Genomic DNA, 22407 nt, shown 5'->3' on the forward strand with positions numbered 1-22407 from the left:
AATGGAGACTTGCGTGCAATCCTAAGACTGAGGCCTAAAAACTATGTCTTTTTATGATCGCGCGTCAAGAGTTCCATCGCGCGACCATCGCGCGACCGACTATAAACCGGCCTTGATGCTGTGGGGGCGTTTTTCGTAAAAGAGGAATCAAGTCTAATATCGAGGACGAGCGCGCGAGCATGATCAAAATAGTTACTTACGTCATCATCACCACCGTCCGTCCCCCTTATGATCGTATTCGTTTGTCCACCAATCCATAGCTAGCTCTACTCTGGGAAAGTTACACTGTGCAGTGTCACTACAGAAATAAATACCGTAACCATCTGACCATGGTCTACAGTTCAGAATTAGTGAAGGTCAGTAAGCGTTTATCTCCATTCAATTTTGAAAAAAATAGTGCCAGGTTGCAGGTATAATAAAATTAACAATTTCGAACCAGCACTCTGACTCAGCAGACTTTGTTGAAAATTACTTGAACTTACTTGAACTTACTTGCTTGAATCCACCGACGCCATCACACAACTGGGGAGGAGACGGTGGTTCTGGTTACTGGGGCAGACAGCTTATATAAGCTTATGTAGAGCCCCCCCGACGTTCTTTAGGAATTTATCCGCATGTCCCTTGAAAATGTTCACACTTGAAGCTTTAATTGCCTTTCGAGGGAGAATGTTCCAGTAGTTGACCACTCTCTGGCTAAACCAGAACTTCCTAAGGTTAAGGTTGGATCTTGATTTGTACAGTTTAAGTTGGTGACCCTTGTGCTGCACGGTTGACAAATCAAAGAAGTGATCAGGGTTCAGGCCCTCAAGGCCCCTGAGTATCTTAAAGGTCTCGATAAGATCTCCTCGCAGCCTCCTGCACTCCAGGGTGGTCAATTTCACTTCCCTGAGTCTGTCAACGTAGTCTAGGTGAGATAGACCTCCAATCATTCGCAATGCTCTCTTTTGAACTCTTTCTATTAGGTCAATGTCCCTTTGAAGATGAGGCCTCCACGCCTGTACACAGTAATCTAGGTGTGGTCTAACCAGTTCTTTGTACAGTCTGATGATTGTTGTTTTGTCTTTGTTCGTAATGGTTCTGTTGATTAGCCCCAGGGCTCTGTATGCGCTTTTGACTGCCTTCGCACAGTGGGTACTTGCATTTAGTGACTGATGGATGATTACCCCAAGTTCTCTTTCTTCACTCACTGTCTGAATTATACTGTCGCCAATGGAGTAGTTGTGCTTGATGTTACTATGTCCGAAGTGGAGGCACTTGCATTTGTTGATATTAAATAACATTTGCCAGTCATCAGACCACCAGTAAAGGCGATCGAGGTCGTCCTGAAGAGCGCGAGCATCTGCTGGGGTTTTCACTTTTCTGAAGACTTTGGTGTCGTCAGCAAACTTCAGGACCGAACTCAAGATATCCTCGTCAATGTCGTTGATGTAGATGATGAACAACAACGGGCCAAGAACAGAACCTTGGGGGACACCGCTTTTAACTCCTGACCACTCCGATTGGGCCCCGTTCACCACCACCCTCTGTTGTCTGTCGGACAACCATGCCTCAATCCAAGCAGCAGTTGAATCACCTATCCCATGTGATCTAAGTTTCGTAAGTAACCTCTGGTGTGGAACTCGATCGAAGGCTTTACGGAAATCGAGGTACACTGCATCAACAGGGTTGCCATCATCAACGGTCTTTGTTACAAGCTCCAGAAAAGTTAGTAAATTGGTCAGGCAGGAACGACCTCTTAAAAACCCGTGCTGTGAATCACTGATCAATCTGTGTGCTGTCAGGTGTTCCATGATGGCATCTCGGAGGATGGTTTCAAACACCTTACTGACCTGTGAGGTTAGGCTGATCGGCCTGTAGTTTGCTGCTACACTACGTTTGCCCTTCTTGAAGATGGGGGTGACGTTTGCTCTCCTCCAGTCTAGTGGAACCACTCCTTCTGCCAAGGACTTCTGGAAAATTTGGCTGAGGGGTTCAGCTATCGCGCCCGAAACTTCCGGGTGCCTTGCCAGGCTTCAACTTCATTAGCACTTTGAGAACGTTCTCTGCTGTCACCTCTACATCTCTGAGCATGTCGTCGTTCGGTCCGCCAAACATCCTCTTGGGATGTGGTATGTTATGTAATTGTTCAAGTGTGAACACAGATGAGAATTAGTCATTTAACACCTTAGCTGTTCTCACGTCGTCTGTAATGACTTCACCATTTTCTTCCGTCAGAGGACTCACATGGTCCCTTGTTTTCATGTTGCTCCTCACATATGCATAGAAGGCTTTTGGGTTCTGTTTGATTTTCTTTGTCAATCTTGACTCGTACTTTCTTTTAGCTGCTCTAATTTCTTTAGTCGCAAGGTTCAAAGCTCGTTTGTACCGCAAGTAGTTTGCATGTACTTGGGATTCTGTAAACCTCTTCCATAGGCGATATTTGCTCCTTCTCACTTTCTCTACTTTTTTGGTCCACCACAGAGGCTTTTTCTTGCTGGTTTTTCTCGTTTTCTTGGGTACAAACTTCACCACAGCTTCATGGAGCAGTTCTTTGAAGATGACCCAGGTTTCTTCGGCTCCTTTGTCACTAAACAGCACATTCCAATCCTGTTCAGACAGATACTTGTTCATGTTCTTGTAGTCCCCGTTACGATAGTCAAAATATGATATCTTCCAAACCTTTATTTGCACTGATGTCACAAGGTCGAAAGTGATGGTGTTGTGGTCACTGGTTCCGAAGGGTTCATTTACAAGTAGGTTTTCCACCAGGGCTTCGTTAGAAGAGAGAACCAGGTCCAGAATGTTGTTCCCCCGTGTCGGTTGGTCAACATGCTGGACGAGAAAACAATCTTGGACGAGATTTACAAAGTTAACTCCCTCGGCTCCTGAGTGGAGTGATCCCCAGTTGATGGAACTGTGGTTAAAATCCCCGCAGATGATTTTTTCTCCTTGTCTATCACAGGCCATACTGCTCATGTTATGCAGATCAAGTTCTTGTTCGGAGTTTGCTGAAGGGCTGTGATAACAGACTCCCATCAGTATGTTACCATTGTCTGTAGTAAGATTGCACCAAACCGCTTCAGCGTCATTGAAATTTGTTAGTTCAGAATCCATGACTGCAGTTAGGTAGGATTTGCAGTATAAAATACAGCCTCCGCCTTTCTTCCTCTGTCTGTCCTTTCTCATAATGTTGTAACCATCCAATTTAAGCACAACATCATCAATCTGGTCGGACGCCCAGGACTCGGTTATCATCACAAAATCCGGGTCTAGTTCGTAGATATAACACTTCAGTTCTTGCATTTTGTTTATAATGCTTCTTGCATTAATAGAAAAACATTTTAACTTGCTAACAGTGTTCCTGTTGCTGGATGCATCACTTGTGCTCCTATTTACAGTAATATTTACAGTTATTACCTCATCATCTTGGTTGGGGTTCGCTTGGGAAGTATTTACTTCCCCCGAAGCGGCCGAGCCTGGGATGTCCTCTGGGACGACTGTCTGATTCCTCTTGTGATCATGCTGAGGGGGGGCGCATCCCGAAATTTTGACGTATGGGCTTTGTTTGATGACTCTTGATCTGCGTTCCTCGGGAGTTGGGCTTCTCCTTCGAGGGAGATGATCTGTCCCTTTTTTATCACGAGGTTCATTTCACCACTCTCACGTCTCCCCCGTAGTTCGTCTCTTAGGGTCTTGTCTTCTTCCCTTTCCTTTCTTGTTCGGTCAGGACCGATGAAAACGTCTTTCCAGCCTTTCTTCTCGCTAAGCTTCTTGGAAACTCTGAGCACTTGATGTTTCATGTCCTTAGTGGCTACAGAAGCGATGACAAGTCTTCTATGGTCCAGTATACGCACCCTCGGAAGCCTTTCCGCCGAGATGACCACAACATTCTTCAACCCTAATACCGTGTGAATCAAATGTTCGACAGTATGCTTATCACTGGTTGAGGGACCGGTGTTGGTTAAATCCTCTTCATCTGAGCTAGCGTCGCTATTGCCTTCTTCTTCAGGGATCTCTTTGAGACCTGTGATCACTAAATTGTTCTTCCTCAAATCTCTTTCCTTGGCTTCGTAAATTTCCTCTCTCACTATAGCCTTGATGTTTTTCTTGAACGTCGGTTCATCAATCTTGACCAGTTCTCCGACTTTATCTGACAACTGAGAAATCTCCGCTTTCATTTCCTCCTGCTGATCTTTCATACTATGGACCAAAATCAAAACATCCACAGCCTTGGCGTTACATGCTGTGCAGAACCAGTGTAGCTGTTGCCCTCTTTTCGTGAGGAAGTTGTATTCTTCTTCAGAAATGGATTCACAGGAAATATGATGCCAGACTGAGCAGTACTCACATTGCAGTGCTTGGACTCCCTTTTGAACATTCTTTTTACAAAGTGGGCATTGGTTATTCCGAGGACCTCTGCTGGTGGTAGAACTAGAAGTGCTACCCGAGGCCTTATTGGTTTGGCTGATCGCATTGGCCATCTTATGAGTTCTTACTTGCAAAGTACACTATCCACTTTCCACCATAAAAACTACTCCGACACTACAGTTATTCAAAGTTCAAAAGTAGCAGTTGACAAGCTAGTAGTGAAGTATTTGTACAGCGGAGTGAATTACATGAGGTGTCGGAAATAGGCGACTATTGGTTAGGGCGCCTGTACGTTGAAATCCTATGCTGTCAATACTATTTTAGAGTTAAAATTTGACATTCATACCTGGCAGGATGCGTGACACCGGTTACACCACTGAATCAGAGAGTTCTTGCAGATTCACAAAATAGTCTTTTCGGGGTTGGATGACTTAACATTCATGAGAATTTAGTGGATTTTAAAACCCCAAGATCCAAACGAAGGGAAAGAGCTGTTGCTATCTTGTCGTGGGAAGGGCCGGGACCCTTCCCATGAAATAAATATGCTAACAACTGCATTCACGCATGCGTACAGACCCTGTTGGTTGGCAAACGCCATAGAGTTGTGCACTAAGCAGATGCACAATCGCGTCTGCGTCACGCACCCATTAGCCCATAGATATAGAATATAATACCTAGCTAGATAGAATAGATCGGCCGCGCGTACATACGCAGGTTCTTGCATGGGGGCAGCCATAGACCTTTTCGCAAATACCGGGGCGCGCGCAAAAAGCTTGGAATTAGGTGCATTGTGGTCCAGCTGGTATCCAAATTTGATCCATATCTATCCCACAATGCACCTCATTCAACAGTCTGTGCTTGCGCATTGGTATTTGCGATAAGGTCTATTCGCGTACCTCCAGCACGTGGCACGTGGCTTTTACTTTATAGCGCGTCCTAGTGGTTTAAGGCCTATCTCAAATGTTCCTTTTGTGTGCCTTACCACCAGCACGTGACTTTTTAGCGCGTCCATGAAGAACGCGAATTTGTTGTGGGCGGCTTATGGCGCATATGTACGCGCGGCCGATCTAGGTACTGCTATATTCTATATCTATGCATTAGCCGTGTGTACAATACAGCGCAATGTTCCCTCATTTTGCCAACCAAAACGTTAGTACATGTGCAATTTACATATTTCATGGGTCTATTCCTAGTATGAGTTAGCCCTGGTAGGACGTCAGTCAGTGCCACTGCACTGAAGCCCCTGGTATAAAGGTTCTTTACAATGCGAAAACAATTTTGACCACAATTTTCTTTATTTTTTACCTGATTTGAGAAGTTGAAATTCCGTTCATATATATTCATAGTGTCCCTCACTATATTTTCAACGAGTTCACAGCTAACAAATATATCCATGAAAGAAATTATTTCCGAAAATATGTCGAACTTCTGCACTGGCGATGTGATCATCATGTACCAATTGATAGTGATAGCCCAGTGATAGCATTATCTTGCCGCTATTCGCCGTCAACTGGGTAGGTGCCATCAACTCGCCTTCAACTCCTCCAATATACATTTAAAATCCAGGAAGCATAAAACTGGAAAGTAGGCCTATTACAGCTCAGATAGAATTTTTATAAGTTTCAAGTTGAATTTCGGTTACAAAGCGAGCTTTTTTCTTGTGAAAAAAAATATTTATAAGCAGCAAAGCTGTCTGGCGTCATCTTGCTTTTTCACAGGGCTTCTTCTTGTACGTCCGTTTTGCTCGTCCCCAGCGCCTTGCTTTAACCAAAGGCGCTGGGATGGGCAAATGTATCATGCACTGTCATTGGTTTTATGCGCATCCATGTTTATACAATCCAATACAAAAGCTTGAAATTTTGTATGGCAATTGTACGGCTATTTGCATTTGTTCTTTTTTATGTGTCATCGAAGCAAAAAATGCAGCAAATGTGAACGCACAATCTGCTGATCAGCATCACAAACTGCGAGCGTCATGTGCGTCATGTTTAAAAGGCGCGTATATTATTTTTAGTACGTCAATCAAGTCGAAGTTACGGTTTTTCGTAGCGCGGACGTACGCGATTGGGCAGTTGCGGACGTTAAGCACACCGCCGAATATTAAAAAAATCGCTGCAATGTGTTCTCTTAAAATTAAAATTGTTCCGAATTCACACAACACATCAAGCATGTCTGCGCCTAGGGTGGCTTCAAACCGCAGAGCAAGTTAGCGCTCTAGTCAATATAAATATAGCTCTATGACTCGTACCCAAGTCAACTCAGACACAAGTCAACTCATACCCGAGAGTCAACTCGTACCCAAGTCAACAAAAAATCAAAATTTTTTGGTTTCAACTCGTTCTAAATAGCGTAGTTTAATTTATTGATTTATATTGTAAATCCATGTTCAGTGTTGCAATGTTGTTTTTTTTCATGTTGCAGGTAATGAACAGAATAAGCAAATAACGTAAGGCCTAATTTGTTTTGTTTTGGGTTGAAAAAAGTAATGAAACAATATTTGTTTGTTTATTTATTTTGTGTGAATGAATATTTTTTCTTTCGGAAAAAGGTAATCAGAACGTACACAAATTTGTTTTGGGGTAGAAAAAGTATTGAAACAATATATTTTTTAATTGATTTGTTTGAATCGAAATCGAGTATCAGAACATACGTAAATGAACGAATTGAATGAATTTTTACCATGTTCTTTTGGGAACCCTTTAACAAGAAAAACACCCAGGGAAATATGAACGTTTGCGTTTTATACTTTGTAATATTTTTTCATTGAAAATAGCTTGTTTTTTAAAGCAGAAAAGAGAGGAACTGTTTAAAACGTTAGAAGAATATTACGGTAAAACATTTAGCATTAACAAAACAACGTGGATCTGAATGAATGTCCCCGCGAAAAAAAGCAGAAATGAGATGAACATCTAACATTATTAAAAATGAAATTCGTGAAAAGGTAATATTATTAATAAAAGTGAGTAGGCCTATAGCCAGCGAACAGCATTTTTATTTCCTACATGTATTGCTTATAAAATCACGCCGCACGGAAATTCTCAGTTTCGGCATACAATGTACGTTAATACGGTACGAGTTGACTTGGGTACGAGTTGACCTGGGTACGAGTTGACCTGGTTACGAGTTGACTTTGGTACGAGTTGACTTGGGTACAATATTTTGGGTACGAGTTGACTTGGGTACGAGTTGACCCATTTCGCTGAGTACTGACCATTGGCATTGCTGACTACTGACAGTGTCACTTCAGTTTAGTCAGCCAGTGTCACCGTTCAATCATCAGTACAGAGTCTAACCCGTATTTCCGTTATTCGTATAATAGCACAAATTCGCACCGTCGCCAGATTTTATTTTCCGTACATAGCTGGAAGTTCCTGTGGTAGTAGACTGGGCTACATCCATCATTGTTATACCTCGGTAACAAACTGTGAAGTTTGATTGGTCGAGAACCAATCATGTGATGCGCAACCAAAACGCATGTTTTCAATCCATGGCTCAATGGGCCGGGTAACATGAAAAGTGATGTACACAGTGTTCATCACCTTGATCGTTCCCAGTGTTGGTCGATTTCCAGCCCTATGTGTACGAAACAACTGCGGGTTTGAGGGAATTGTTTCGTGTTCGTCTGCTTATTAATCAATGAATAGTCAGTAGTAATAATGTTTGAAGATGACAACAGAACTTCGAGAAGAGGACCAACAATTATACAATTAGGTATGCAGGCCTGATACTTCACGGAGGCAACGAAGGCGATTGCCTCTGTTGCCCTTGGTCAATGCCTTGGTGCCCTTGAAAAGCCCCAGTAGAAATTTACAATGCCCTTTACCGAAGAAGAAAATGCCTTGGTGCCCTTGCCCTTTAAAAAACTAAGCATACAGGCCTGGGTATATTACAAAACAATTGTTGCATGCTGTAACTGTAGTCCATGGGTTTTGTACACCCGTGAGAAAAAATGGCACTCTCGGCTTCGCCTCGGGTTCCATTTTCCCCCTCGAGTGTACAAAACGCCACGGACCCCGTCACAGCGTGCAACAATTGTATATTGTATGCACATTGTATGTTAAATTTATTGGGGGTGTCGTGGCTGAGCAAATAAGAGCATCGAACTCAAGTTTTGGTGGTTCATCTTGATGTGGGTTCGAATCCGGTGTGTCCTTGAGCAAATCACTTTTCCAATGCTTCTCTCCACCCTGGGGTTAAATGGGTACCTGTGAGGGCAGAGATGTGAATGATAAGCTTGGAGCTCGGTTTTAAAAGCGGTAACTGACTGTACACTCCCAAGGGAGCTGAGATGGTTTAAGGAATGATTTAATGCCCAGTGACCAGAGGTAATTATGTTTGAAGTGCTGTGAGATGCCCTTCGGGCTTTGGTAAAGTGCTATTAAAAATCTACTATTATTTTTATGATAAACCTCTTTTTCCACAGTTATTGAAAAAATTGTTTTATGCACATTTTTTTCTTTTAAAAGAACTGTTATGATTTTTTCACAGCAAAATGTAAACACGACTAAGTATGCTTGATGAGCTACATAGCCTAGAAGACTGGGTGGCAGTGAAAGAGGCACCATTTGAAGCCAGTCAGCCACAACAAAACAATCTCTGTTTCAACATCAACTGGGATGATCAGGAAAGGCACCTCAGTATCACCTGTCATGAGACCAAACCTCGAAAGGTCAAACGCACTTTGGCCAGGAGCTCCAAAAAAGCACAGTCCATGTCTTCTGGAAACTCGGAGCTTAGTCCTAAAGACCTTAATAACTGGACAGGCATCTTCACCTTGCAGGATATAACCTATGCTCACCAGCAGTTGTGTCTCATTAAACCTGATCTTGAAAATCACCCACCAAACTTGCCCTATGAGCCACGTGGAATTTGGAGTCTCCTGTGCTCAATTAAAGTTCCGGATGACTTCAACCAGCAGTTGGAGCTGTATTTAATTACAGCTGCGCAAATTTGCGGAAACAAGCTTCTGACAGACTATTTATTTAGTAGTGATGTTGTTGCAGAGCAGTATTTTGAGAATTGCAGTGAATTGAGACAGAAAGCTTATGCTGATGATGTATTGCACCAGGAAGAGAAACTGCAGGAGCTATTTAAGAGAGGAGAGGAGTTGGACAAGATGGTTAACATGATAGAGCTGTACTCACATGTCGACAATGTGCTTGGTGAACTAGCTGCAGCTCAGGCAGAGCTCTTTAATGTTATGCTGCAGCCTTTTTTAGATATGAGGGAGTTGTCTTTTAATAAGCTTTTAGGGTTACAGGATGAGTTGGAGGATGAATTCATGAGTCAAGGAAAACGGGAAAGATGCTTAATAGATTACAGCGAGTGGCAAGAGCATTATGCTGGATCTATTGAGGCTATCAATGAGATACGAGTCAAATATTTTGCTCGGTGTGTGGAAACCACCAAAGGTAAGTTTTTCATAGAAAAAGTGCCATACTCTTTCGCTAATTTTACATGTAGCTGATTTTTGTTAAAGGAACACGTTGCCTCGGATCGGACCAGTTGAACATTGAAAAGCGTTTGAAACAGTTTGAAATGAAATGCATGGTAAGTTAGATAATTCATAAGTAGAATATAATGATCTACACACATTTGCCTCGAAATTGCGTGGTTTTCCTTTTACTTTGCGAACTAACACGGTCGGCCATTTATGTTTGACTCCCATAAATGGACGACCGTGTTAGTCGACGAGGTAAAAGGAAAACCACACAATTTCAAAGCATACTTGCGTAGATCATTGTATTCTACTTTTAAAACATCTTTCTAGCCGTACATTTTAAATCAAATGGTTACAAGCACTTTTTTACGACCAACTCGTCCGATCCAAGGCAACGTGTTCCTTTAAATTTCGGACATACTTTTGTTGCGCCCCAGGTAATCAGAACAACTACCATGCTGGACACATTAAAGGGATTGTACTATTGGAAGAATGTAACCCACTGTTTGTTTAATCTATGTTGTACATGTGGATACCAAAAAACTAATCTGTGAGAAACTGACGAAGTGCAGGAAATCTGCAATTTATTGCAATATGTACACAACAACCCTTAAAAATGTTACTGTCTAATAGATTCAAATTGTGGGGGATAAAAAGTGGTACAGTTTTCCATAAAACCACAGTGCTTTGTGAACAACCTCAAAATGCATACATTATAATATTAACTATTTAAAGCTGCTGTACTTCTTCCCAAGTAAGTTTTTATTGCCAATATTTTGCAGAGTTATTACCAAACAGACCATTTATTTCAAATTAAGGGTACCGGTAATGCTAAAACATTGTAAAAATACATGTAAGAGGCACAAAACGCAGTTGAGTAAAAGAGCAAAACTTATATCAATGTTTTCTTCAGTTTATTGATTCTAGCCTCAGAATGACCTGAAGGTAAATAAAGAATGCCAACTCGCCTGTCCCTCTGGATTATGAAAGGACAATGCTCCCAAAGTTGCTGGTGCAAACTTTGTGTGAACTGTACAGTGATTGGACAACAAAAGCTGTGCATTGGCTGTATTTAGTAACAATAAAGTTTAACAAACTTGATCAGGAGAGGAGATTATTGAGGTGCTGGTTGGATGTGATTGTTGGCCCTTTTCTGGCAATGTGTTAATGTGCCTTTTTCTCACCCTTTTTTAGTATTTTTAGCATGTCTTTTTTTTTTTTTAGGGGTTGTAGAGTTGATACTGTTCGCGTGAGGAAGTTAATCATGTGGGAGGGGGGGTTGATTTTAAATGTTTAATTATTCTCATTGTCATTTACATTTATTCGTTGACATGTTGCGCATTCAACCAAGGAGAGCTACTTTTATCTATCCCAAAGATGATGATGAAATTTAGAGAATAAAATACGTAGTTTGTCCCTACGAGTGTATGAAATCATCAGTAAGTTTTGTAGCATTTGGAAAATTTGAAGCATGTACAGACATTACCCCATTTTACTGATTTACCCTAAACCAAAACATCCTTAATTGTTTTGTTTTATTATGGTTTGTTTTTTAATTCTCGAAAAGTTCTTGAACAGTTGAAAAGTTGTTCAGCCATGTGTGCTCACTCTTTGTTACAGGAATAATAATAATAGTAATAATAATATTTATTTGGGCAATCACATTTACAAGCACATGTACATACATTAAAAATATTTAAGAAAACAAATGAAAAACAACAGTGGGGTGCCCAGGAGAGCATAAAAGTTTAAAAAATAACTATCCCCAAGAGGCGTATTGTATGTCTCCTAAATCCCCCAAAAAACATTAAGGCAAGAGAAGTGCCTTGCGACAGGTGTATACTTAACATATCATATTGGGACAATTATATGGCATTTGTAGTGGTTGTACACCCTGTTTTGTTTGTTTTTATTTTTTTACTTTGACATCAGTTGTTATCAGGCAGTTGGAGAAGGACAAGCAGAAGTTTGGTAAATCCACTTGGGAGCTGAATGGAGAAGGACGGTTAAAGGACTTCAATCAAGTTTTGTCCCAAGAGAGTATCCAATTTCTTCACGCGAAACAGGAAAAATACAAACACAAAATTGATAAGATCAAACAGGAGGTAATAATAGCTCAGTTGGTTATAGAACCTTCTCACTGACATACATGTAATATGTAGCAATGTGGGAAGTCTGCTATGCTGGAGTACATGGGTGTACAGGTAGTAAGCCATCCAGTCGTGCATTTTTGTAGCAAATGTTTGTGCAGTTTTAGCGGTGTGTGACGTGTCTTTGTATCCAGCACGGTGGGCAACAAAATAGTACCATTACTTGAGAAGGGTACATGAGTGACCTCTAACTGGGAGTAGAGAACAAAACAAGTCTTTAAAAATATCAAACTTAGGACCAAGGCTTATTCTGCGTGTGGGTTATTAATTAACTTTTCAACTTATGTACATTAAAATTGTACATGAATTCCATGAATCCCATGCGCCATATGACCAAGTAAAAATTAGCTCTCCACAATTTTAAAAACATCTTTAAAACAGAAAACAATGTCGCAATTTGGATGCCGTGTTGTCAACTAGCTAAGTTAAGTTTTAAAGCCATTGGACCCTTTCGGAACAGAAAAAAAAAAAGTTCACAGATTTACAAATAACCTACAGGGTTTACAGAAGGTATCTAATGATGAAAGACTTCTCTTGAAATATATAATTCCATGAAATGCTTTACTTTTTGGGAAAACATTAAAACAATTATCAATTCTCCATATCAAGAATTACGGATTTATTTTAAACACATGTCATGACACGGCGAAACGTACGAAAACAAGGTTGGGTTTTCCTGTTATTTTCTCTCGACTCCGATGACCGATTGAGCCTAAATTTTAACAGGTTTGTTATTTTTTACATAAGTTGTGATACACAAAGTGTGGGCCTTGGACAATACTGTTTACCGAAAGTGTCCAATAGCTTTAAGCTACAATATCAGAATATAGTATAACTTGTACTGATAAGACAATGTTATCTGTAAACGTAAACTATTTACAAAACGTATGGGAATAAGCTGTTAAGGAAAATATTATTTAAAAAACCTCAAACTTGAATGAAAAAAAGGCACTAGAACCTGCCATTCTACAGCATATCTTAACCATTAGATCATAAATTGCACCAGGGTGGTGAGATACATGTAGTCACAATAGTGACTGCCTATCGCAAACAAAATGGCATTGTGGATAAGTTAAAATTTAGTGTGCACTGACTGTAACAGAATATGATTGTTCTATTTGTGATCTTGAAGATGGCATTGCTGGAGGAGGGACCAAATTACATCACAAATTTTGAATCCTTGGATCAGTTGGCCTTTGACCTTCAGGTAAAGTTATACGACACACAGCTGGCTGTGTTGCAAGAGCAGGACAGCATCCATCGACTGGACCTAGCTCAGATAAAAGAACAACTCAAAGGTTGGCATTTTTAATTTTTAAAATTTTATTTTAAATAATGTTTTGAGCGCTACTTTAGGGCCAGTTGCCGTTGCGGTAACTTGCACATTATTGTTCATAAACAACAAGTCTGAGTCTTGAGTCCTCTGGTCTTACTCCCGAGTCCCAGGGTCTGAGTCCCTTGGTGCGAGTCTCGAGTCCCTTGGTCCTAGTCTGAGTGCCGAGTCCATTGGTCTGAGTCTTGAGTCCCTTGGCGTCTCTTCGTCTGGGTCTTGAGTCCCCTTGATCTGAGTCTAGATTCCCTTAATCCAAGTCATAGGTCCAAGTCTGAGTCTCGAGTCCCTTGGTCTAAGTCTCGAGTCACTTTGTTCAAGTCCCTTGGTCTAAGTCTCAAGTCCCTTGGTCCAAGTCCAAGTCTTGAGTCCCTGGGTCTTAGTCTCTTGGTCCAAGTCTTGAGTCCCTTGATTCAAGTCTCGAGTCACTTTGCTCAAGTCCCTTGGTCTAAGTCTCAAGTCCCTTGGTCCAAGTCCGAGTCACTTTGTTCAAGTCTCTTGGTCTAAGTCTCTAGTCCCTTGGTCAAAGTCCAAGTCTCAAGTCCCTTGGTCACTTTTGGTTCAAGTCTCGAGTCACTTTGTTCAAGTTCCTTGGTCCAAGTCTCTAGTCCCTTGGTCCAAGTCTCGAGTCTCTACGTTCAAGTCCAAGTCTTGAGTCCCTTGGCCTGAGTCTCGAGTCCCTTGGTCCGAGTCTCAAGTCCCTTGGTCCGAGTCTCAAGTCCCTTGGTCCAAGTCTAAGTCCTGACTCCCTTGGTCCGAGTCTCTTTGGCCTGAGTCTGAAGTCCTTTGGTTTAAGTATTGAGTCTGAGTCCCTTTGTTCGAGTCTCTAGTCCCTTGGTCTGAGTCTCTTGGTTGGAGTCCCGAGTCCCTTGGTCTTAATCCAAGTCTCTCAGTCCAAGTCTGGTGTCCCTTGGTCTGAGTCTAAGTCCCTTGGTCTGAGTCCAAGTCCCTTGATCCAAGTCTCAAGTCTCTTGGTCTTCGTCCCTTGGTCTGATCATCTCGAGTCTCTTGGTCTGAGGCCCGAGTCCCTTGGTCTGAGTCCAAGCCTCTCAGTCCAAGTTTGGAGTCCCTTGGTGTGAGTCCAAAACCCTTATTAATCCAAGTCCGAGTCTCAAGTCCCTTGGTCTGAGTCCCTTGGTCTGATCATTTCAAGTCCCTTGGTCCAAGTCTCGAGTCCCTTGGTCCGAGTGCAAGTCTGAGTCTTGAGTCCAATGCCGAGTTTTAGTCTGGGTGCTGAGGCCCTTAGTCAGAGTCTGAATTTCAGCTCTCCCTTGGTCCCAGTCTCTTAACCAGAGTGTCTTGGGCCGAGTCTAAAGCTGAGCCCCTTAGTTTGAGTCTCAAGTCTCTTGGTCTGAGTCCAAGAACGAGTCCCTTTATCCGAGTCCCAAGTCACTTGGGCCGAGTCATGAGTCACTAAAACAGCTCTTGTATTAAATTAGTTCCCTTCACATACATTACAACTACGTGATTGGCTTGTCACCTTTAATCATAAATACCCCAGAAAGTTTTTTAGTCCAATTGGTGGAGAGCGCGTCACGTGGCGGTGTTTAAACGGCTGAAAAAGACATAGCTGGAGTTGTTTAAGACCGGCTGGCTTTGCATGTTTGGCTCGCAAGCTTATGTACGCCAATTTACTGACCCAGAATGCAATCAATAGATTATAGTACCAGCGCGTAATCTATTTTGTATACGCGCGTACATATACACAACCCATTGCACATTTGTACACAATTTTTTTAAATTTTATTTACAAACTTTGAAAATTCCCTAACAATTTTTGTCACAGATTGTCTATAATTGTGAAATTGCCTCATTTGTTCACAAATGGGCATTATAAAAGAGTAGTGACCTTGCAGGGTCGTGGGCCTTTGGCTCAGGCCTTTATCGCTCGACCACAACCCTGCTGGTTTTAAACAGCTTTGAAGAACTCATCGCTTCTCTTTTATTCAATACTGAACATATTTGGGTTACAATGCAATGTTTCATTGGATAACAGAAGCAGAAGAAGCTACGGTGTTCTTTGATGCTCTGGATAGTCTAATTGGCTTGGACTTTGAAGAAGATGATGACACCAGTGTGAATACAAAGAGAAATCAGTCCTACAGTGATCCAAGAATAGTGGACATTCAAAGTAAATTAAGTAAAACCAACAGGAAGAAGGCTGTCATCCGAAGTAACAAGGTAGGATTGGTTGGTACAGTGACAGTTGTGATCAAATTGTTTGTTTGCATCTGCTTACAATCTATCTTATATAATCTAAAACCAAGGAGGATAAAACTTAGAAAGATGTATGTATGTATGTTCTGCTTTTTGGTATTATGAAAATGCTGAAATCCACAGGGGAGGGTTGAATTCTCTTATTCAGTGGAGGTGTTAGACAACAACCCAAGCTTGTTTCCGCATTGCTTATTGTTCTCAAGCAATGACATTGTAAGGCAGGTACTGTTTTCAAACTGAGAAAGGGGTCGTTTTCTTTACTGTTTTTGTGCCACTATTCTGCTGGACCAGTGACCTTTTATTTCGCTAGTCTAGTAAAGTTCTAGCTGTTCCACAACTCACTCCTATGGTGTCCTATCAAGAGTGCTAGTTGAAGCCTTACAAAGCTGGCAGTTTAAGTTATCTGTAGAGCAAGGTCCCAGACACTGGGACAATGATTGACACTCCTCCTAATTGAGATCCAATTACCTCTTATCTTAATCCTCTGCTGTTTGTTATATACATTGTTTTAATTTGTTACACATGTATATTTGTAACACTTTTTCTTTGTTCAGAAGAAGGTTTGATGACCTGGTTTTGTGTGTTGACATCCACTGGCTAATTGTTTCATGCCTTTTCTATTTACATTTTTGGCATTGGGGTTCTTTCTAGTGCCCTCCAATATTTGGCTTGCTCCAAGGCCAAAGTGGTCTTGCCCTAAAAGATGTTTTGTACGTAATTAGAGGCCTGGTGTTTTGTAACTAAACACTTACATTAATTTCTTGCACTCACTACAAACAGAAAAATGTACAATGTGTTTGATTTATCACACATAAATTATTTTCTTCCAGCAATCATTTGTAGCACAACATCAAGCAAAAATCAAAAAGAAGAAATACGAAGGAGAGCATTCAAAATCACATCACTGGATTCAAATGGTATGTCTCAATGGCAACATCCTTCAATGTTATTACTCAATGTGGCTGGTTTAGTGAACATTATCTCGATCATTTAAAGAAAATCAAACTAATATTGTAACGTCCTCGAACTCAAGGACTTGTGTTGGTTAGGTGTGTGTCGAGAATTAAATATAATGGACAAGGGACGAAACAAACAAATAAATAATTATGAAACAGTTCAAAACAGTTCTTATGATTCTTTGATTGTTCTCTGATTTCTCTTTGATTTATTATCATAAATCACTGGTACTTACATTATAGCTCTACAATTTCTGATGTGCTCTTGCAAGGAAAATTGTGGAGTCAAAGCAACCCCAAGTGGTCTTTACTCTTGGAGACCCAAATCAGCATTGGCTTTCCTCTTTGGATCACGTGGAAACCCAAGCTTGCGATTCCCCTATTTGGCGCACAATGGTACCTGGATTCCCAGGTGATCCGAATGTCTTCAGTCAGCACTACCTCGGTGACCCAGTCACCTGCTCATTAACCTTCCGCCAACCTTAAAATAGATTCAGAATTTTGCCCCAAATTAGGCACTATTGGCTGCGCTGACCTATCAGTTAGAACATGTGTTTGATTTGGGTGAAAGTACACCCCTGAAAAGTTGGTTTACCACTTTGTGCCACAATTCGTGTGGTTGTTGTGCCAGTTCCATCAATCTAAATTTAAACCACTGTTACATGAAAACATTGTTGTTTTGTGTTTTTAGAAGCGTGATCAGTTATTTGCTGAGCAGGAGAAGAGAAGAGACTTTATTGAACGCGAGAGGAAGAAAACCATTGACAGATTACAAAACTACAAACTGGTAAATGTTGTTATTGGTAGTTTTTTTTTTGAAGTTGTAAATCGTAAATCTACATGTATTTAGGATTGGATCTACCTACTTTGTTGTCTTGCTTTGTTGTTCCCAGCATATTGTTTCCGTCATGTTCTTCCTTTTTAAAACTGGCTTCCTTCTTTCTTATTGAGATTGAGGATAAACAAAAAAAACAGGGGAAAAAAAATCTGAAGACTGGGGTGGTCTGCCCAAAGTACCCTGCGTCTCAAAAACCTATACACTCATGAAAAGGCTGCCCAATAAAAAATAAATGATCCTGGGGAAATGGTTTAGATGTATGGATATCTTACGAATTCAACTTTCATATGACACCAAAAAGTCCGAAAATAATGCATGCTTGGTGAGCACTGCTCACTGAAGAATAGTAAGTGGCCAACATCTTGGAGTGAGTTTGTTAGTCTCCAAAGGACTTACTGTTCACAAAGTGGAATGTTAATTACTGTGTGCATCCTTATTTTCATACCCTTTACAAAAGTGAGCCATGCTCACCCAAACATGAATTTTTTTTTCAGGCTTTTAAGTGTCGTATGAAAGTTGAGCCCATAAGTTATCCATACATATCAACTATTTCCCCCCAGAATCATATATTTGTTATTCCTCAGCCATTGCAAAAGTGTATACATTTGTTTTGAGAACACCCTGTACGCGTACATGTATATAGAAGGATGTACAGTACAGGGACAGAGGAAAGAACAAAAGATGTCCCCACAGGTATGTAAAATGTGTGTGCACCCCACAAGATTATATTTGTTCAAGTAGTTCCCCAAAGAGGATTTATTCAGAAAAGGGAGTAATAATAAAACAACAATTAAAGTAAAATAACTGCCATATGTAAGGGTGTAGGTATACTTATTAAAGCCATTGGACACTTTCTGAACAGAACAACAATTAAAAGTTTATAGATTTACAAATAACTTACAGGGTTTACAGAAGGTAATGGTGAAAGACTTCTCTTGAAATATTATTCCATGAAATGCTTTACTTTTTGAAAAAACATTAAAACAATTATCAATTCTCAATATCGGGAATAACAGATTTATTTCAAGCACACATCATGACACTACGAAACGTGCGGAAACAAGGGTGGGTTTTCTCGTTATTTTCTGACTCCCAACTCCAAATGGCCGTTTTTGCCTAAATTTTCACAGGTTTGTTATTTTATATGAGTTTCGATACACAAAGTCTGTTTAAAACGAGAGACCTGTAACAAAAGAGGACATTGGGTAAAGGTCCTTGATTGGAAAGTGTGTTCAAAATCAAAGGAAGCTGTTGCAAAATTTTCAAATAGAAACAAAACAATATCAACTTGGTTGTTATTATGTAAATTTAAAACAAGTAATAACAGTTTGATAGGAGATGACATAAGAAATTAAGCATAAGCATAGTTGTGGGTCATGTCCGATGAAAGAGTAAAACAAAATATGCATCCTCTTGAAAAAATATTAATTTTTTTACTTATTCATTCAACTATTTATTTATTTAATTTGCAGACTCACCCTAGCCCAAGGATTCTTAAACCTCGCCAGTTTAAGAAGTTTGTTAAGAAAGATAAGACAAGACAACAGGAAGAGGATGAGAACAAAGAACATTTAAAGAGAGATGCAGCTTTAGCAAGGGACAAAGCCAGACGAGCTTATCAACCACCAAAGCTCAAAACCCCCAAACACAAAAATGCAACTGAATCGCAGTCATCCAATCAAACTGATCCAATCCATCAAGTCCCTGTACCGCCCCCACCTCCGTCTTGCCCCCCACCTCCTCCTTGCCCCCCACCTCCTCCTTGCCCCCCACCACCCCCCTGTCCCCTACTACTCAGTTCTCAATCACATTTTCATTTGCTCACTGCTAAGAGGCAGAGCAACACATTTTTAAACCAAAATGAGAAAGTGAAGGAGAAAGGAGGGGGAGGAATTGATGTGAGTGACATATTGAAGGCAAGAGGGAAGTTACAGAGCCAATCAAAGTCTGCAAGTAACAACTCTGAGAGAGGAGTTAGTAACGGTAAATGTGTATACGGCACAAAGCTGTTACTTCTTAAGTATATAGTATATCATTTTTAATCATCAAGGGAGTGAAAGTTTCATGTCATTTATTCTGGTTGTGAACCGAAATACTCTCAGAATCATTGTACTAGCCATGAACACAATAAGTAAGTTTCAGTTTTAGATGGGGGAGAAAGACACAAAGAATTATTGCAGGGAAAACCCACACAGTCGGGTAGGGACTGAGAACCCAATTCATCATGTAGAGCCCCCGGTGTGTGTGATTCGAACCAGGGCCCTAGAGGTGGAAGGCAAGGAAAGATACCACTACGCAAAATCAACCCCTAAGTTTCATCAAAGAAGGTTGATAACCTTTTCAACAAGTAAAAATTCTTTTTGTGACATTATATCGTTCCTTTTTTTTTTTTGAAAGAAAATAAATTCTTGTCGCGTCCCCAAACTCTGTTTCATGTAGGGTCAAATTGCAAGAGACAAGAAGCGATTATTATTCAAACTGAATAAATCAGATTTCAAGCTAAACAGTCTGAATACATCTAGTTTCAGCCTTGGTGTAGGGTTTCATCTCTTTGCCTGATTCTGTGAAGTTATGTAGACCAAAGTGTTGCACACATTGTTTAGGCAACAATTTTTTAGTTGTTAAAATTGTAGGTGTTATGGTCATAGACTTCAATTTTCTGTTACATATTGCTGAATTGTACTGGTAGATTTTGGTAGCCATCAGAGTTTTGTGGCCGCTCAGCCATTTAGTGATATATGGCAAGGATAAAGGTGTAAAACTTCCGAGTTTGTCAAGCATGTTTGTGTTAATGATTTTTGTGTTTCATGATTATAATTTTCAGATCAAATGGAAGTTACTCTGGCCAATATTCGTCAAGGAGTGAAACTACGTAAAGTACAGCGAGACCCTACTACTATGTACTCTCTTTACAGCAGTCTTGAAGATAGCGAGCTAATGGCCAAGATAAGAAGCATCAGACATCAGACAGAAACACTCGATGACTCAGACTCTGAAGCTGAATTTAGCCCTTAACGATTCTGGGAAGCCCAAGACATTTTAGACGATGAACAAACTATTTGGCATAGACCAAGTGTATGGTGTAAACAATATACTTTTTTGTTTGCTAAGTGACGTCATTTGACCTTATTTATGGAATGTGACAACATGTGTCACATTGGGTCATTCAGTTAAAGGAACACGTTGCCTTGGAACGGACGAGTTGGTAAAAACAAAAGCGTTTTTAACCGTTTTTTATATAATGCATATGGTTGGAAAGATGTTTTAAAAGTAGAATACAATGATCCACACAAGTTTGCCTCGAAATTGCGTGGTTTTTCTTCTACTGTGCGAACTAACACAGTCAGCCATTTATGGGAGTCAAAATTTTGACCCCCATAAATGGCCGACGTGTTAGTCGTCGAGGTAAAAGGAAAACCACACAATTTCGAGGCATGTTTGTGTGGATCATTGTATTCTACTTTTACAACATCTTTCTACCCATATGCATTTCATAAAAAACGGTTACAAACGCTTTTCAAAGACCAACTCGACCGATCCAAGGCAATGTGTCCCTTTAATGTGTATTGTATTAAAGTGAAACCGTATCAATGAATATAAAATACACTCAATGTAAATTTACCAGTAGGTTAAATATTAATGAAAATGTACTGAATAGGGTTTGTTAACATCATGGGCTCTTGGTTGGAACATGGAGATTTCTACCTCCATGGTTGGAACATTCTTTATTAGTGGCTGCCTAGAACATGGACAGAGCTACATATAAAGTGGAAAAGTTGCCCTTTTATAGTTTGTATTTGTTTTGGGTTGGCTTTATCAAAATCAACTTAATATATACACTGCTCTAATCACAGTATTCACAATACTACAGAAGCATAATAATTATGATTTAACATGTATGTATATGCGCCTACAGCAGGCCAGCCTCTAAGCGCTTTAAGAAGAAAGTTGTAGATAGAATATGTTTGAGCTATATTGTCTGATAGTTATATTGGAAGAAAAACGATTAAAGGCAGTGTGATGGACACTATTAGTAATTCCTCAAAATAATTATTAGCATAAAATTTTACTTGGTAACGAGTAATGGGGAGAGGTTGATGGTATAAAACATTGTGAGAAACGGCTCCCTCTGAAGTAATGTAGTTTTCGAGTAAGACATTATTTGTCAACGAATTTGATTTCGAGACCTCGGATAGGTCTCGAAAGTTAAGTTATTTTTAATCATGTAAAATGTAAATTGATCTTACAAATTGAATTTCAAACTAAACTTACTTATTAAAACAGTTTTATTAGCCTAATTATAATGTTGCGCTAGTTTTGTGCAGTACATCACACACTACTCCATGCACTCGGAAGTCCATTGCACCTCTGCACATACACGTGCGGACATTTATATATAGCGATCGGATATTACAAGGTTTGGATAATACTAGGAACACGGGCCAGTCCGGGAGTCGACTGTTAATACTACTCCTTGGGAAAATACCAACTGAGCAAAGAAATTCATTCGAGAAATAGTGATGACAGGAAATAAGCAAAGAAAATCAAGTATAAAATAATGCGAGAACAAACTCGGATTTACACAATTGACTACAACTGGAAAGTTAAAGGTACTGCATGGGACGCTATTGGTAATTACATAAAATAATTATTAGCATAAAACCTTACCATGGTAACGAGTAATGGAAAGCTGTTGAAATTATAAAACATTGTGAGAAACGGCTCCCTCTGAAGTTGCGTATTTTTCGAGATTAAAAAAAAATTAATTTGATTTCGAGACCTCAGAAATAAGATTCTGAGGTCTCGAAATCAAGCATCTGTAAGCACACAACTTCGTGTGAAAATTGTGTGCTTTTCTTTCATTATTATCAGCGAACTCGGGTTAATACTGATAAAGAATGTACGAGGCAGGTGAAATGCGTGGTTTTCCTTTTACCTCGTCGACAAACACGCGGTCGGCCATTTATGGTGTTCAAATTTTTGACTCCACAAAATGGCCGACGTGTTAGTTCGCAAAGTAAAAGGAAAACCACGAAATTTCGAGTCAAATTTGTGTGGATCTTTCTAATCAATGTATTTTATAACAAACGGTTACAAACGCTTTTCAAAGACCAACTCGACCAAATCCA

At 40.2% G+C, this 22407-nt stretch overlaps 3 protein-coding genes across 3 annotated transcripts; 1 reads left to right on the top strand and 2 right to left on the bottom strand.

Moving 5' to 3' along the window:
- Positions 1–214: 214 nt before the first annotated feature.
- On the top strand, positions 215–20540 carry LOC139941950 (junction-mediating and -regulatory protein-like). The gene is made up of 9 exons (XM_071938596.1): positions 215–356; positions 8836–9758; positions 11720–11892; positions 13070–13235; positions 15264–15448; positions 16315–16401; positions 17132–17227; positions 18751–19261; positions 20103–20540. Exons 2-9 carry the CDS (start codon positions 8858–8860, stop codon positions 20291–20293), a joined length of 2310 nt encoding a protein of 769 aa, XP_071794697.1. The 5' UTR covers positions 215–356; positions 8836–8857; the 3' UTR covers positions 20294–20540.
- Positions 2149–3282, bottom strand: LOC139941861 (uncharacterized). Its single transcript, XM_071938493.1, has one exon. It carries the CDS (start codon positions 3280–3282, stop codon positions 2149–2151), a length of 1134 nt encoding a protein of 377 aa, XP_071794594.1.
- LOC139941941 (uncharacterized) lies at positions 3185–4248 on the bottom strand. Its single transcript, XM_071938587.1, has one exon. The coding sequence runs from the start codon at positions 4176–4178 to the stop codon at positions 3432–3434; it is 747 nt and encodes a 248-aa protein (XP_071794688.1). The 5' UTR covers positions 4179–4248; the 3' UTR covers positions 3185–3431.
- Positions 20541–22407: the final 1867 nt, after the last annotated feature.

Source organism: Asterias amurensis, chromosome 9 (assembly GCF_032118995.1).
Source record: "Asterias amurensis chromosome 9, ASM3211899v1".
Lineage (NCBI taxonomy): Eukaryota > Metazoa > Echinodermata > Asteroidea > Forcipulatida > Asteriidae > Asterias > Asterias amurensis.